The following is a 17957-nucleotide window of genomic DNA, read 5'->3' as shown; positions in this document are numbered from 1 at the left end:
CTTTCAGTATAAAAACATTTATTTTTAAAGACCTTAAGAAGGTTCAACCTGTTCACTCTGCAAGAATCTTGTGGAAAAAAATTATAAAAAATGTAAAAAGTATCTGAAGTTCAGTCATAGATGAATGTCAGAATATTGAGTTCAATATACTTCCATTCAAAAATCTCAGTAAGGTTCCCAGTTATTTGGAAAAACAAAAAAAGCAGCTTCATATAAAGTACCTTAATGCCTGTTGAGCTTCATTTGCTCCAAAAAATGTCCCTTTGAAAACTAATTACTGCAAATTAAGTCTTGTAAACATACACACACGTGGCATTGTATTCAAAAAAATTTTTTTTAAAGGAGCATATTATCTTTTTTTTTTTTTTTAAAAAAAGGAACAGTTACCAAAATATACATGATGGTGGAAATTTGTAATTTCTGAGTAAACTCCTTACAGCCACTGTGTCAAAGACAAAATGTCATTTACAAAGAAAAACAAGAAAAAGCATTGTTGGAGGAAGTTTGCATGACTTCCCCTCATCCAGTCCAGCATCATATTTACTTCGTTGTTGCACTCTGTGACCCATGAGCCTTCAGAAAAAGAAAACTTGAAGAATGTTTAGTCTTCTATTTTAAGCCAGCCCTTCTTGTAATCTATGAGCAGTTCCAGGTAGTACTTCCATTCAGGCTCGCTGTCGTACCTCACCTCGAAAACCGTCTTCAGAGGGTTGGTGTGAGCCTCGTGGATACGCAGCACCTCTCCTCGGTACCACACCTCTGATTTGTCGTCTTCCTCATACAAGTGCCTGATCCTCTTCCCCACCAAGTCCGGGTAGTAGAACCTCATGGCCCTCCGGGCCGTCTGGACGGCCGAGCGCAGAACCCACCGCCGCCTGTGCTGGGCGCTGTGGCAGGCCGACAAATAGGGACAGTATTTGATCTTAAGCAGAGACCTTTGTTTAATTTTAGAGGGACTGCTGAGGGACCTTCCAGGATGACAGAAGCTTCCTTTTCCCTTCCACCTGCGCAGTGCGTTAGGCATCCTGTGTTGGCTGCTCTCTCCACTTACACCTTCTCCAACTTCAGTCTGCGATGACGAAGGCTCAGCAATCGCCCCGGACTGCGACACGGCTTCGTAGCAAGCCCTTTTTCTGTTTATCCCCGCGCTGAGCATCTTCCTCAGTTTGAGAATCATGCCAGAGCAGTTCTTGGATTGGACAGAATGTCCCGAAGGCCGATTGTCGGTCAACAGACTGGAGGAGCTCTCAGTTTCAGCATCGCTATGAGACGGAGACAGCTCGTCCAGCGTTAGTGGACATGTCCAGGAATTGTCAGCTGATTGTGTAGCAGCTGTAAGATCTTCCTCTGCAGCCACGTGATCAGAGTCTTCATTCTCTATATGATTCGATCCAGGAGTTTTAGTTATGAGTGATTTCAGATCCTCTTTGTCTGCTGCCTGCCCCGCATCACCTGCCCCTTCCTCATCGGAAACCAGAAACATATGCCTCGAATTGCTCTTTACTCTGCATTTGGTTTTGCTCTGGCTAGGAGAAGACTCGTTCTCCTCTTCCTTCACGCGTGTCTGCTGGTGCGACTCCGATGGAGAGGCCGGGGAGGCAAGAGCATCACAAGGATTGGTGGCGTTTGACACTTCATGGCCCCCATCTTGCTCTTTATGATAAGGATCCATATTTAGTCCTGCAACACAAATATCATTACATTTAGAAGCTGGTTTGAGCAACTGATGGCACCTACAGGAATACACAGTGCAGATGTATCTCAGTAAATCACAATATCATCAAATGGTTCATTTATTTCAATGCAATAAAACAACTCATCTATTAACGACATTTAGTTTTTATTCATTTTGATGATTATGGCTCACAGCTAATGCAAACCCATGATATGATTTCTCTGAAAATTAGATTACTACACAAGACCATGAAAAAAAGAGAAAAATTATTCCTTTAAAACAGAAACGCTGCAATGTGGCCAGCACAACTATTGAGAACACTGCTGACTTAACAGCTATCCAGCTGACAGTCATTAACACTCTCCACAAAAGTTTGGTGCTATAGAAACTCATCACGTACATTACAATAATGTATGTGATGAAAACATTGTCAACCATAGGTGAAGTTAGCAGTCCTCTCTAAGACTGTGCAAGCCTCAACATTTTGACCTTAAAGATGATTTTATTCTTCCCTACATAATATTCTATTTTTCTAAGAAAAAAACGTTTTTATTAGCTATAAGCCATAATAAACAAAAGTAGAGGTTTGAAATACATCACTGTGTTCAAATAATGTGCACATTTTATTTTTAAAATGTAATTACTGTAACAAATCATTTTGATGATATTATAACACGTTTTGGAAAAAAATCAGGTTGCTTACTAAAAAGGGAAAGAGAGTCAAAGCAGGTTATAGCATTAATTTAGTGCTCAGAAGAACCACCGGACAGCGATTTGGAAAAGGGAACTTTTAGAAGGGATTCAAAGGTAAACAAATATAATGAGTACATTTTTTTCCAGGTTTCCCAAGCGAGATTTCCTTGAAAGGCAGACAGTTTAATGTTAGAAAGGAACCTCGTCAGCACACAGAAACAATAAGAAACTGATGTCAGCTGATAAACGGGAGTCGGAGAAACGTCTACCTGTGATCCTCCACCACAAAACATTCTGACAGGACAGACAGACAAGGGAGAAAAAGAAGGCCGTCAGAGTGAATGTGAAGGCTTGGAACAAACTCGGCTGCTATAGGGGATGCAATCAGTCAGGGACTAAAACAACAGTGAGGGCAAGAGCAGGACAGGAGCAAAGATCATTTACTGAACTTAAGTGCCTCCAAGCCATGTGAACTGAAAAGTGTCAGCAGTGGACAGAAGTTCAGGACAGGTTCAGGAAAAATAACCACGTCTTGTAACCTTGAATTCCCTTTAAAGACCTACTTGAGTACTACATGTGTTGCTAAAATTGAACTATTAAGGTAAGTGGGGCAGTACAATCTTTAGAATTGAATGTGTGAATTTTACTTACTGCCATCTCACCCTACCAAAATATACTGCCTCATGGTGTCATGCGGAAGACAAACACAAAGTAGTGCATAGTTGTGAGGCGAAATGAAAAATTACACACGGTTTTCAAATTTGTTTTCCGAATAATCTGAAAAATGTGGCGTCAATTTGGATTTAATCCCCTCTGATTTCGCTAAATGACATCCAGTTCTCAGAGGTTTCTTAAGGAAACCAGCAGACATTGAACATGTCACAGAATACTGTTCAATCTGTCATCTGAAAATGGAAACAATATGGCGCAACTCCAAACCCACCAAAACACAGCTGTGCACCTAAATCGGACAAGGAGAGCATTAATGAGAGAAACAGCCAAGAGAACCATTGTAACTCGACACCTGGAAGAGTCCAGGTGTGGAGGGGGAATATCCGTAAACTCATCTACCTTAAGTTAGGACAGTATGTTTGGTCTTTATGGATGACAGGCAAGAAGAAAAATCATTCTTAAAGCCATAAGAAGTTCCATTTGTATTTAGTCTCAAGCTGCAGAGGGCACAGCAAACATGAGAAAGAAGGCACTCTGTTCAGATGAGATCATAAACTGAATTTTTTCGACTATATGCAAAATGCTGTGTGGTGTAAATCTAACAGCACATGATCCCGAACAAACCATCTCTGCTGTGAAACAAGGGCTGTGGCTGCTTCCTTTCGTGCTTATGCTTTTCTTGCTGGTCAGAGTTGATGGTGAGGTGTACTGAGCTAAATACAGGACAATTCTTGAAAGAGACTTGTGAAAAGCTGCAGTGCAGAAGTCCACATTACAGCAGCACTACGACCTAGTACACCTAGAACTATGATAGAGGACAATTCTAGTTAGTCTATGCCTAGACAAAATCTTAAGCTTCTGTTGCAATATCTTCTAAAATCACTGTTGGCAGAAACTTGCCATTGAATCTGACTGAACTTGGGCTTTTTTGCAAAAATGAATGAGCAAAATGTTTATCAACTGGATGTTCAAACTTAGTAAGATACACCCAGGATGACTTCTCATATTTTAATTTGTAAAAATATAAAAGAAAACAAACAACAACATGAATGTTCTTCCTTTAACAACATAATTATGCACCACTTTGTGTTTCTCACATAGAAATTTAGTAAAGAGCATTAAAGTTTGTGGCTGAAACGTGAAGATTAAGTGATTTGAAAAGGAGAGACAAGCTAAATTCTGTGACTACTCTGGTTACGTCATGCGCCAACCTCCTTCGCTTTTTTTTTTTTTTTTTGAGGTCAGCTAACAAATTCCCAAATGATTTCATTTTTCTATAATCAGCCAAGCTTGCCACCCTTCCCCCTCCAGGCCTCTACCAGTAAAGTCATGCAACTTCTGGTGATTTGCTGCTGAAAGTTAGCAGAAGGACCTTCTGCTATATGATCATGGGAAAGCAAAGAGTGGTTAATTTAAGGTCGAAATTAAAAACAGAAAGGTACATATATACCTGGACTCTCTTTTGGACATCAGGTGAAGGTGATTCTGTAAAAAAATAAACGAATTTTATATTGCATAATTGTTTTTAATTATGCTTCATTCTTCACAAAAAAGGGGCCACCAGAGAAAATTTGATTAGATGAATTAAAAATAATGAATTAAAAAAAAAAAAAAAGACAGACGGTAGGGATGGCTACAAAACAGAACTGCAGCTCGCAGGTCATTAGCCCTAATGACCTGCGAAAAATCTGCAAGCTAATACTGAGTTTACGTTCTTTATTTGTAAAGAGAAAGTTCTTCTAGTACATGCAAAAAGAATGTTGCCAAAGCCCTTTAAAACCTTTAAAAAATGCTGTGTAAAAGGTATGTGGAGCATAATTCTTAAGATTTCACTGGACCAAGTTACTCAATTTTTCATTTTATGTTATAATCTTCACAAGCTGGTTTTCAGAAGTCTGTTTGAGCTGAATTCAGTGTTTTGTTGAATTATTTAACGGTATATTAAAAGGTCCAAAGATCATTCTTGTTTTCTGCCCTTTATCCTACATTCAGCTTTTTTATAGGATTATCTAAATTATGTTGCTTTACTTATCATAGAAAAAGACATTTCAATTTGTTTTAAGAGTTTTACATTGACAGCAGCAGTTAGCTACAAATAAAAAGATGATGATGATCATCTCTGTAGCCATGCAATAATTTTATTCCCATAAAAAAAATAGGTACAAGAACAGTACTTCATAAATGCCATGAAGAGATAATGTTGTTACAGTCACTGAAAGAAAAAGAAATGATAAACACAAATTCAAATGAAATTTGTGGAAAGTACAAATAATTTAAGTACAAAAGGGGTAGTATGTCCAAAAAACTTGAAATATAAAAACCTTATCCTATTTTATAGTTTGTTTTTAAAAACATGACATTGTTTGCAGCATCCTGTTTTTAGAGTTTGTGGTTCATTATAGTCAAAGTGCTCCACACAAGTGTTCATTCCCCTTTAAGAAGTACTTCCACATTTTAGCTGTACAACGTGAGGAAAAACTGCAGAGTGGTCTTTTCATGGCTTTTTTGCTATTCCTCAGCAATCTCTCACAGTCTTCTTAACTTTATGAGTAATATTTGTCCTGTCAGTAGAATTACTATGTTGACACGAGGAACTCTGCATCTCCTCCAGACTTACCATGGGACACTTAGCTCCTTCTCTTGTTAATGCCATCTTACCAGATCTGCCTGTTTAGATGGATGATGGTGTGCTTTTAAACTTGTGTTTAAGAGATACTCATATTCAGATTATTTATAAAACAACTATGTCAGATGTTTAACATTGGTATCGTTTTATCTCCATCCCTGGCCTATCTGCTGTGTTCCTTTATTTTCATGATGCTCTTTGTTCTTAATGTTCCCTATCAAAACTTTTGAGTCCTCCACTGAACAAATGGATTTATATTAATATTATTTTACATAAAAGAGGTCAGATTAAATTACAAGCAGGTCAATTTTCTCCTAGCTTTCTGAAGGGTATTTATTGCTCTGAATTTTATTTAAGAGAAAAAGCACATCTGCCTTCCAGTTTTCAGATTTCTATTAAGAACTATGCATAACTTTCATTCTACATTACAGCTATGCACTACTTTGTGTTTTTCTATCCCATCAAAACCCAATAAATAGAAAGGTTTTTAATGTAACATGAGTACATGCTCAAAGTTCCAGGGGTTATTATACACTTGTTTGCTTCTTTAAATATATTTTTATGTTGCAACAACTGGAATTCCAAAGTTATGGTTGAGCTGTGGTTTGCCAAACCCACCCACTTAATAGGTAACACTTCTGCCAAAGCCTCAAATTTAAGCATAAAACATTCAGCAGTTCATTCCCTGTCTAAGTCATGATCATTGTAATACTTTGTGTCCAGTATGTCCTGATGAGTAATTAAGAAGAATTTCCTTACCAAAGCAGTTGTTACAATGTTTAGTAGGGAAGAACTGGAGAAATGATCCCAAACAAAGCAGGAAGTCTCTAACTCAACAACAGCAATCTATTTGCAGTGGGTCCTTAATAAATGACCCATTTAAACAGGTCTGCAGGGAGAATGTACTCACCCAGATGCTTGCAGACGTCCGTGTAGTACAGCAGGTTGACCATCTCTGTGTAAATGTCCGGCAGGTGTTTGAGGGACATCAGCCTCCTGAGCTTGGAGGAACAAGCTCGCTTATGAAGCTGGATGAGGATCTTTTCTTCAGAGAGCGTTGTGGGCCGCAGCTCCACCTTGTGCTCCTGCAGAACCTTGTCGACGAAGCAGCTCTGGACTGTTGGAAACAGCAGCTCCTTCACAACCAGCATGGGGAGAAACACTGTGCCCGTCCGCATTACATGCGGAAAAGGACAGCGCTTCTGAGCTGTGTACTCCCTCAGCCTCTTCAGGACCTCCTGGAGGGCTGCTTTGATCTCCTTGTTGATCCACACCTCTCTCACCTTTGCGCCCAAGAGGCAGGGCACTCTCTGGACCTTGCTTAAATGAGAAGAAGGCTCAGATATTTCCAGCTGAGACAGCCAGTTTTTGAGGTCTTCCTCTGAAGAGGCAGATACAGATTTGGATATCAAGCTGCAGAGAGACTGATGCAATTCTAAGAAGTGCTTGCGTACTGGGGATTGGGGCTCTTCTTTAGCTGTGAGCACAGTTATGGGCTGTGGGGGTGGAATTTGCTTTGCAGGTAGAGCAATCTTGCAGTGCTTGCCATCAGGAATGATAATATTGTATGTGGAAAGTTTAAGACAATGAGGAGGAATGCTTTTAAAACTGACTTTCCCTGGAGGCAACAAAGCGCTGGCTTGTGGTTGTAATGCAACTGCCTGTTTTTTTGTCGTCTCATCCGGATTATCCAGGCCTACTTGTACAATCAATTCAGCAGGTTTCAACTCATCTGAAGTCGTATTTTCACTTGCAAATAAAGACTTATTTTCTAGTTCATTGGATTCACATTTATCTTTTGATGCCACAGGCACACTGACAGATGATCCAGTCTCCTCAGGCTCGATCATCATCTCCACTTTGCTGTGACGCTTTTGACTCTTTGTAGAGGTGTCGGCATCTGGTGAATCTGCTTTTTCCACTTTAATCATTTTAGCTTCCACAAATGACTCATCAGCTGACGTTTCTGATGAGCATTTAGACTCCAGGCAGATGACAGACTCCTGATTATTTTGAACCAACCTGTTCTCTTTGGTATTTTGTTTGAGCTTATTGTGCTTCCCAGAAGTCTGGCTGATTTTCTGAGTTACTCTTCCTGGAAATGAAACTCCAGATTCCTGCAGGTGCGGCTGGCAAGGTGCCAAGCTGAATACATTGTCAATAACTGGCATAGGAGGAGAGTCAGTTTTATTACTTGCCTTAGCTTTCACCATTTCCACCTTTTGTCGTTTGTTGTTGGTGCATTCCACCTCATATACATCCTCATCTTTTATTCTGACTGGGTGAGATGAGTGAGAAACACTCCTCTTTAGGCACTTTTTATAGTCACTGGTTCCTGCGTCGGACACTGGCCCATTGTGCTTGCTTCCTGTTTTAACAGTGGGGGAGTATATAATTTTTCTGACATTATTGGGCACAGCTGCATGGGTTCTTTCTGAGCTGTGGCAGGGTGACGGGGGCAGCCACGGTGCTGGGGAAACTGGAAGGCTTTTTGACTGTTTTACTTGAGCTTCACCACGGGAATGGTCTATGATCCTATCAGTGTTACTGGCAGGTTGTGGATGGACTGCTGGGTCTATGTGCAGGCTGGTGAATGGTTGGAAAAACCTGCTAACTTGTATTCTGGATGGCGAGACAGCAGATGGGTTTAAACATCTGGCAGGACTGCTTTTGTTCACCCGTATGAATGACGACGCACCGTGAAGGTGGTCAATGTGCACAGCGGTGTTGGGTTTCTCTTTGGCTGTAGGGACATCCATGTGTTGGCTGGATGAGGAAGCATTAATGTGACTTGGATGAAATGCAGGCAATGAATTTTGCCTTTTTAAAGGGGCTTTGATTTGGCCTGCATTCAAGTGAAATCTTGGAACTGTATACGATGGATAGTCATAACCCTGTATAAAGGAATGATTTGGCGACATTTCAGTGCAAGACAGAGGAATATCAGTGTGATGCGACGGAGGAACTCCATAATGCTCTCGGGGGCTTGGGATTGAGTGTTTATATAGGAGAGGGCCATCTTCTCCCTGCTTACTACCACTCTCCTTCCTCTGTGTCCTGTTTTCTGCCTCTCCGTTTGTCTGGGAGTAGTAAAACCCTGGGTGCTGTGCTAGCTGGCCATATTTGGACATGGGAGAACATTCCTGATAAACCTCTGAGGTCATATGTTCATATGTGGGGCGGGGGGCGTACAAGCCGGGGTAGCCTGCGGGGGAGGTCTGCAGCTGCCGACTGCTGGGCTCTCTGAAAGAACTAAACAGTGTGCGAGTTGGGGTGCAGGAGTAGCCGCTGTAGCTTGGCTCAATGACAGAGGGCAGTGTCCTTACCCTGCCCGGAGTGTAGGCCTCCACAGTTGCCCTCTTCAGCTGTTCTGCACTGCATTCGAACTGCAAGTCTTTCTGCTGCAGCATTGCATCTTTTCTCTGAATAGGAAGCTTTTCAAGGTAGTGGCCATTCGTTTGCATCCACTCGTGTTCGTAGACAGTGTTTGGTATCCTAGGAGAGATGTGCTCCATGCCGTATCGGTGTCCTATCACACAGCCCAGTTCAGTACAGCAGGGACTAATTCCATAAACTGGTTTGGGGATCGCCAGGTAAACAGAACTTTGAGATGGGGAGGGGGCATTCTCACCTCCTGGTTTTGGTTTTCTAATAACTCCAGAGGGAGCAGTTGTCAAATTGTTTATCTCAGGACTTTTAGTGTAAACTGTAAAACCCTTCTTAACTGGGAGGTGATGACCTGCCTCTAAAGAAATGCCGTCTTTCCTGTATGCCATGTGGTTCTGTATCATTCCAGAGAGATTACTCACAGGACTTCGGTCATCCATTGGAGATGTCTTCGAGTGGCTCCAAGGAGGGGTGAATCCATCCCTCTCCTTTATTCTGGGCTCATAAGTAAAATAGGCTCCATTGTACTGCAGAGTCTGTTTACCCAGGAAACCAGACATGGCTTGCGGTTTTGAGAGTCCGCTGGATGCTGCCGTTCCGTTAAATAAGGGCATCGTTCTCCGAAACACTGGGTCTGAAAGGGTCTGCATCGATTCGCGGCTCATCGTCTGGCGATCTTGTTGCGATTAATTGATATGACTCCAAACCTGAGAAAATATATGAAAATAATATAGGATTTCAATATTTACAATAAAACATGAATTTCAAAATATTACAATATTAAAAACTAACATTCTCTATAGGAATAATCATCAAAAACAAGTTTAGAATAGATTTATAAAAAAAAAAAAACAGATGGATTTCAAGGTTTTATTTCAGTTCATTTTGATATTCATGACTTACACCAAATGAACAAATCTCACCCACTTTAATCTTAGGGGCTGGATCATTACTAGACCCAGATACTCAAAGGAATGATACAGGAAGTCATTTCTCCCTGTTGCCATCAGGCTCTATCAATCATCATTACTGCTGTTAATCAAATTTCCCTTTTGGGATTAATAACATTTATCCATCTAGAGCCCAAAATGTAGTGATGATATATAAAAATCTTAGAAGCCCAGTAAAAAAGAATTAAATTCAGAAATGTTAAGTTATGGTCATGTTATTGCCAGCACCACCATGGGAAAGACTGATAAACTCACAGTTATCCAGCAGTCAGGCAATGTCAACTGCTACGTTAATAAGCTTTACTCAAGCATTTATTGGGAAAGTTGAGTGGAAGTAAAAAAGTGCACAAGTAACAAGGATAACAGTAGTTTTGAGAGGTTTGTGGAGCTAAGCTCTGTCAAAAGTGTTGGATGGATTCAGAAGGTGTAGACTGTAGGAGGAGTCAGAGCTTGAAGAGCCACATCAAGTACATGTATCCAGGACAAGAGCTACAATCATTACATTGTTTGTCTTAAGGCACGCCTGAACCAGAGATGGAATCAAAATACTTTTACCTTGGCCAGGGTGATAAAGGACCCCACAATTGCTCAGTAGTCAAAAGTGTTTTGTCAGATTAAATTCAATTTTACAATTTTTTTTTTAGAAATCAGATTCCCACAGCCTGGAGGAAGTGTGGAGAGACAAAAAATCCATGCTGCTTGAAATCCAGTGTGAAGTTTCCAATCATTGATGACTTTTGGAGCCATGCCATGTGGGTGTCTGACCAAATTGTTTTATTAAGCCACCAGTAAATTTTAACACTGCTGCATGCTTGCCTCTACCAACAAGCTTTATCAAAACACAGACACAATTTTTCAGCATGACTGTGCAAAAGAACCAGAACTTTGTTTGATGAGAATGGCATCCCTGCATTTGGCAGACCAAACTACACAGAAGATCTGAAAGCTGGTGTCAAAGCCGCCTGCGCTTCCTTAATACTTCACGGCCTGATCGCCTCCATGCTTTGCTCCATTGAACAGTAATTAATGCAATACACATCTCAAGGTTTGAATGCATATACTACAGTACATGGGCATATCTGTTAGCAGGACAGCACTTCCTTTTTATTGGTCTTATGCAATTCTGTTATTTTTTGCAAAACTATAGTTTTGGTTTTAATTAGCTGCAAGCTATAATCATCAAAACCTGATAAAAATGTGCAGTTGAAATACATACAAGTGTGATAAATCTCACTTTTTGAATTGAACTACTGAAATAAATTAGCCTTTCAAACTTATTGACATGTATCGATGTGCACCTGTATTTGCAGCTGATACAGCCATCTTGAACATTCTCCCACTTTGGAAGTATAGACAACTAGAAGAAATATGGCCAGTTTGTGCACATAACAGAGTTGTCATTAGATAAAAACTGCTTGAGGACATTTCGCAACCTTGACGAATCTTGTGGTTTATCACACAGATCACACCAACTCTTATCAGCTAATTCACAGAAACGGTGGAAACACTGTGCAACAAGTGGCAGTAAAGTTACAATCTGAGGAATGCTTGAGGATGATTTATTTACCACTTTTGCAAGGACTGCCGTGACTGAGAAACAGTGAGAATGGGAGCAATTTCCTAAACAGCATGTTGATTTGGTTGGATGATATTTCACTTCAAGCGTGGGAATTATGACACGATGGAATTCCTGAAATTACTTTTAAAATATGCTTCACTCGTTATCAGCTTGTTTTGGTTGTTTCAAATGCCCGAATCACTTGTTGCTGTCAGGTGGGAACATTTCGCCAAAGCAGAATGTGTTCCCAAATCTGACATGCATGCCTTGTCTTGTGTTTACAACCTATTACAGCAAAACAGTAGAGAGGACTTTGTGTTTCTATTCTGCATTTTGTTGCCACAAAACTTGCAAGAGACGCAACAGTTCCTTTTTTTCTGCACTTCTTTAATGTCGGGGTGGAACTGACTCAGATCCTTTTTACTGATCTTCTGCTTACTGCATTTAAAAAAATTGAAATAATTATCCTTAGTCTGAACAACAGTTGAAAGTGCACATCATTTAGCTTGATGTCTAGTGGGTCAAGTGTTAGCAGCAGGAAATCACCAGCAGATAAAGTTAATAAAGTGATTAACATTTTATTACTCTTGTTAGACAGATTTATAAACTACCCAACTTTAGTGGCATGTTTTATATTTTACAGTACAAATCATTTACAGCCCATCTAAATCATTACCCCAAAAAATCCATGGTAGCCATGAGGTCTGACAACATTTCAAAAAACAAACAAAAGCACAAGTAAAAGATAAACGAAACTGCATTTTAAAAAAAACCATTGCTGCACTTTCAGCATTGTCGCTGGGTTTTGCGCCCCACGGTCCACTTCTGTGTAGAAAGTTAAAAATACAGAAGTAGCTCTTCTCCCCTTTCTTGTTTCCTCTTCAGCCCTGTCAGAGGAGCTGTGAGTCACAAAGTGCTGCAAGTACCATGAGGGAGGGAACATTGTGATCTCTCAAATCACTTTAAAGAGAATAGGCTTCAGGTCAAATCAGGGTTAGTTCACATCATTTCTGGTAAATACATTAAATAAGGCTTACTGGGTATTTGACAAATTGTCAGACTATTTGCAGGCCACATATTTCGCTGATTTCCTTAAATAAAAATAATTCATATCTTTTGTCTATTTAATCATGACTAATGGGGATAGCAACAACGCTGCTATCCCCAATTAATCAGTTTTGATTAATTTACTGAAGAGGGGGAAAAAACTATTGTTTTTCTGTATTTGACCCACTGATCATTAATTTGAGCCAATTAGACATTTACAAGTGCAGTCCCTGGGCATGTCATTGGTGCCTATCTACACATCAGTGTTACTGGTTTATTTGCAATGCTTGTATATCAACCAATATTTGGGGTCACAAGAGTCTACATAAATAAAATTAGCCACTGAGAAGTGAGGAGTTTATTTTTTTTCAAATTTTGATTCAAAATATTGAATCAGAAAGTGTAACATTTATAAGGTGCTTTTTCTATAACAGTAAAAGTTAACTATATTTTAATATAAATGATCAGAATTACACATTACTTACTTTACCATGCATTCAACACAGTTGTTTAATTCAATCAAACATCCAAATATAATCATTCACCTCTTAATCCTGGAGGAGGACTGCAATCAGTCTGAAGTTTCTTCTTATTTATTTATTAGTTCAACTTATTTGTTTTAGTCAGGCCTCAGTTTATGGTCATCTCAATTGGTTTCAGATTTGAACTTTGACTAGGCCATTCCAAAACCTGCATGGATTTATTTATTTAAGTAATTGTTTATTGGCCAATTGTTATTTGGGGCATGCTGTGGTGGCGCAGGGGGTTAGCACGCCCCACATTTGGAGAACTTAGACCCGCGGACGTCGCGGGTTCGACTGCCGGTCCCGACGACCTTTGCCGCATGTCCTCCTTCAAAAATGGCGCCGGCTCAGCTGGCTGCCTGCAGACGCAGCTCCTGTCGTGTGTGTGTGTGTTAATCTGCGTATAAAAAAATCTTGCTGTAACTGCGAAATAATTTCCCTGCTGGGATGAATAAAGTAATTCTTATTATTATTTTTGGGCTAGTTAGGGGTGGATCGTTTGTGCTTCAGAAAATTCTCTTTTGTTCTTGAGTGGCTTTGAACCTATCACATTCTGATGACCTAATATGTTTCTTCAGGATTTCCTAAAAGACAGTAAAACTCATGGTAGCCCAACACCATCACACTACAAACACCATGTAGAGCTGTCAGTTTGAAGTCAATGTTATGAAAAGCTGTGTTGACTTTATGTAATGGAATGGACATTTTTCCGATTTTTTTCCCCAAAGATCTTGGGGATCATAAAAATGTTTTTTGGGGGAAATGCAATGGGTGTTTGTGTTCTTTTTGGTCACCAGTGGCTTTTCCTTGTAACTCTGCCATGGATGCCATTTTTGTACAGTCTCTTTTTTTATTGTCGAGTTGTGAAAACTGACCTTAGCTGAGGTAAGTGAGATCTACAGTGTTGCAGATGATGTTTGGTTTGTTTTTCTGGGTTAGGGTAGCCTAGAATGAGATTATCAATGCACCCTTGGAGTAATTGTGGTAGGTCAGATACTCCTGGGAATGTTCATCAGTGTTTCATGTTTTCTCCCTTTGTGGATAAAGGCCCCAAAGCCTTAAAAATGACTTTGTAACCTTGAATGACTTTGTCGCTCATCTGTTCTTACAATTCTTTAGGTCAGGGCCCGATGTGTTACCTTTTGAGAACTTTCACTTTCTTTTGTGTTGTCAGAGAGGTTCAATTTAACAGATTTGTTTTTAATTCTATAGGTCTGGCAGTAATCAGAAGTGAATGGCTCTTGGGAAATTGAACTTGCCTTTCTGGGAAATGTGGTTAAGATCAGTTAATTCATGATTTTAAAAGTGAGGCGAATTTTTATTATTATTTTTTAACTGGAATGAGATCCAGATTACATTGGAGGGACTACACATCCATCCAATGGATGGAGAGATGTGTAGAATGCCTCAGGGTGAACTTGTGTGGGTCACCAGGGGAGAGAGATGTTTGGGCTTCCCTCCTGAAGCTGTTAGATGAGGAAACCAGTAGATGGATGTACATATTATTGGAAAACTGCATGTTGCACGTGTTTTAATTTAAATGATTTCTTTTATTTATCTCTTAAAAGTAACATTCAAAGTGTGGTTAAAAAAAAAAAAGAGAGAGAGACTTTTTTTTGACACAATGGTAATAAATATGGAGGCCAAGCAGTTTTTTAAAACTGTCATAGACCTTCTTTAGTCACAGCACAGCACACACCCCTGATGTGTTATGACCAGCTGTCAAACTGAAGCTACCGAAAATATCTGAAAATATGCGCTGAAGCAGCTCTATCAAATCCCATGATCACATATGCATCCGGAAAAAACCGTAGCCTATACAACCAAAATGAAGATGTACAGGATTAGACACAACATGGTTTCATCCAACCTCTTGCCTTACACTGGCCTGCAACGCTAACAGATGTTATCACTTCATCCTGTTGACACCTTTCACAGTGACAAAGAGAGAGAGAGAAAATGTGTGCATGTATGTATGTATATATATATATATATATATATATTTACGTATATATATGTGTGTGTGTGTATATATATACACACACACACACACACAGGGCGATGGCTTATCTGTAGAGAGAGGAGAAATGTGGTTTCTGTGCATGGAGGAGGAAGCAGCAGCAGCAGCAGAAGAGCTGTTTTCGACGGACGGAAGGCGCGCGCTGTCAGGGGTGCAGGCTTGAAGAGTAGCGCGTGTGTGTGTGTGTGTGCGCGCGTGCGTCCCCGTGCGCTCACCCCCAACTCCCATGATCTGTAGGGCAAGGGTGATGGAGTGTGACTTCCGAAAGCAAACCGTCCACACTGACAGGCCACAAACCACGCGAGACCTTGAGAATGCACTGAAAACTTCACATCACTGTCGTCATTTATTCGTGCTGCTACATACTAAGTTCGCGATGGGAGAAATTATTATTTCCGCCATGTAGTAAAAAGTGACTCAGTCTGAAACGGAACTTCATGTTGAGAGAGGGAAAGAAAAGTTGCCTCTCAGCTTTTCCTGGTATCCGGATGGTTTGCATGTTTTGAGGAATAAGTAAACACAGGCTCGTTGTCCCTGCCTGCCCCGGCTTAATTTGATAGAAGGAGGACGCAAATAATATGGAAATAATTGACGAGTTTTAGCTTTCGATCATTGTGCGGCTTATTTTCATACAGGCTGCTTTCAGAGCGCCGTCAGCCATGGTTAAATTAAAAAGAAGAAACCACACAGTGGCAAAAAAAAAAAAAAAAAAAAAACAGCGTTTCAACCGCTCAGGACGTATGTCATTGCTTTGATTGTTTTAGGAGAATTGGATTAGAGATTGTGTTTTGCCTCTTCAAAAGTTTGCCATCACCCAGATTGAACAATTTAATATACAAACACAAATAGTCTTACCTTTTCGCTTTCGTAAATAATCTCCCCATAAACTCCATGAAAGTCGATTTAATGATAATAAAATAGGGTCAGAAATCTCCAATCAGCTTATGTTGTTATTCAGCTCCGATGCGTTAAAATCCCACCAAGTAAGAACGGAGGCATGCCAAAAGGTTTGCGCAGCTGGCCCCAAATCCACGAGGCTTTTAGTGAAGTTAACAAAGTAGAGAAAAGACAAAAGGGTGGAGGATGGTCTTTGATCAATAGGCGGAGTTATACCCAGAGTCAAACCAGGGCTTGTTTTCCTCACATGGGATGTTTTCCCGCTGGTGACTCCTTCGCTTTTATTGGCTGTATATCCCTAATACCCGGCGGACAGCTGGCACCTAAACTGAAGTTGGGACTTCTGAATGTTTGTTCACTGACAGATCGCGCTCCTCTATTGGTGTCACGCCTCCCTCTTTCCTCAAATCCGACTTTCCTTATCCTTCGGGGAATCGCGATCACCAGACGGAAGGGCAGTCGTCGCTTCCATTTAATTTTTTTTTTATTTTACCCCCGCTGACATTACAATCCGCCAAAATTCTGAAAAAAAAAGGTTCGTAAACCCGTGACCCCGAGGTTCTTCAAATGCACTTTATAATCAAATAGAGGCTCCTGCCGCTCTCTGTAGATAAGAGAAGAGACCTCACATTGCATGCTGCTGTGTGGGATGCAATACCCCATGCAATACTGAAAACTTTAAGCAAAGCAGACAGACGAAAAAGTTAATAAGTAATTCAAGAGATAAGGAACCAACTGTAACATTTTTACCTTTTTACCCCACAACTTATGGTTTATTAGAGGTGCAATCGTCAGTTTTAAATATTTGAAATTCAGATATGTGTGAATAAAAATGGACAGTGAAGATACTCTATATGCCTAAGATTATATTAAAATTACTATTTTACTGTTTGTAGGCTAAAAACTTTAAGCTAAAATTTCTGTACATTGTATAATGCGAAAGGGTGCGAAAAAGCTTTAAAACCATTAAAGTACATAGAAAGTCAGTATTTTTCATTTCGCATTTTTGTGTGAGAAACCAAAACAAAGATTAACCAATGTTTAAGAAAGTAAGAAGAAGCAATTCATGGTTTTCAAAATGAAAATGTGTGTCCCGTTACAGCTAAACCTCTTTTGTGGTTACTGTTTAAAAAAAATTAAATTCATGTTCATTCTTTTCAAAGCTTCTCGGTCCCAGTCAGATTTTTAAAATCTTGACACAGACACTCAGTTGGATTAATAAGAACTAAGCCAGTCTAAGTTTTGAATATTCTTTCATTTCATTTTAGCTCTAACAGGCTGCCGTCATTATCCTGCATTTAACTCCGTGCATCTTCTTGTAAACAATAAGATCAATGCTTATTGACTAAGAGTAGTATCTGAACAGCATGTTTTCTCTAAGGATTTTGCTTAGTGTTGTGATCAGTGTTGTGAATAAAGAATAAAAAGTTTAATTTTAAATTTTTGTCTTGTAGGTCCTGGGTTCAAATCTCATGGCGTTTGTATGTTCTTCTTGTGCATGTGTGGGTTATCTACACTCTAAAAACATGACTCTTTGGTTAATTGGTCTCTCCAAATTGTTCTTAGGTGCGTGTTTGCATGGCTATGTTGCACTTTGATGGTCTGGTGACCTGTCCAGAGTCTTGCCCAATGTCCACTGGAGATAGGCACCAGCCTATGGATGGACAGATGATTGTTTTACAGCACAACAGTGATTTTCCATTCTCTTCAACTTTATCTCTGTTGGCTGGTATACCCTTGCTCTTCTTGATGTTGTTTGTTCACAAATGTACTCCAACTAATCTCCAAGGCCCCCAGAACCTCTTTGTCTTTAGTCTGATACAATGGGATTCTATTTACTAACTTTTGTTAATTATTTCTGAAGCAAACTTGCTTGACTGGATCTTAACCAGGGGTATTGTGGGGAAA

General features: G+C 40.0%; 1 protein-coding gene across 1 annotated transcript; it reads right to left on the bottom strand.

The window, feature by feature from the left end:
- Nucleotide 1: 1 nt before the first annotated feature.
- c2h15orf39 (chromosome 2 C15orf39 homolog) lies at nt 2–16455 on the bottom strand. The gene is made up of 3 exons (XM_023350109.1): nt 16008–16455; nt 6577–9760; nt 2–1680 (listed from the first exon to the last, which is right to left on the bottom strand). The coding sequence occupies exons 2-3, from the start codon at nt 9716–9718 to the stop codon at nt 602–604; spliced, it is 4221 nt and encodes a 1406-aa protein (XP_023205877.1). The 5' UTR covers nt 9719–9760; nt 16008–16455; the 3' UTR covers nt 2–601.
- Between the last annotated feature and the right edge of the window lie 1502 nt (nt 16456–17957).

Source organism: Xiphophorus maculatus, chromosome 2 (genome assembly GCF_002775205.1).
Source record: "Xiphophorus maculatus strain JP 163 A chromosome 2, X_maculatus-5.0-male, whole genome shotgun sequence".
NCBI classification, from domain to species: domain Eukaryota; kingdom Metazoa; phylum Chordata; class Actinopteri; order Cyprinodontiformes; family Poeciliidae; genus Xiphophorus; species Xiphophorus maculatus.
The sequence above is the reverse complement of the archived record's forward strand: the minus strand, read 5'-3'. Positions and strand labels throughout refer to the sequence as shown.

Excerpts from the sequence above, each read along its gene's own strand:
- c2h15orf39 (XM_023350109.1), bottom strand. The coding sequence starts at position 9,718 with ATGAGCCGCGAATCGATGCAGACCCTTTCAGACCCAGTGTTTCGGAGA. Across the intron at positions 1,681-6,576 it reads GGACGTCTGCAAGCATCTGG|GACTAAATATGGATCCTTAT; the intron begins GTGAGTACATTC and ends TTTGTGTTGCAG.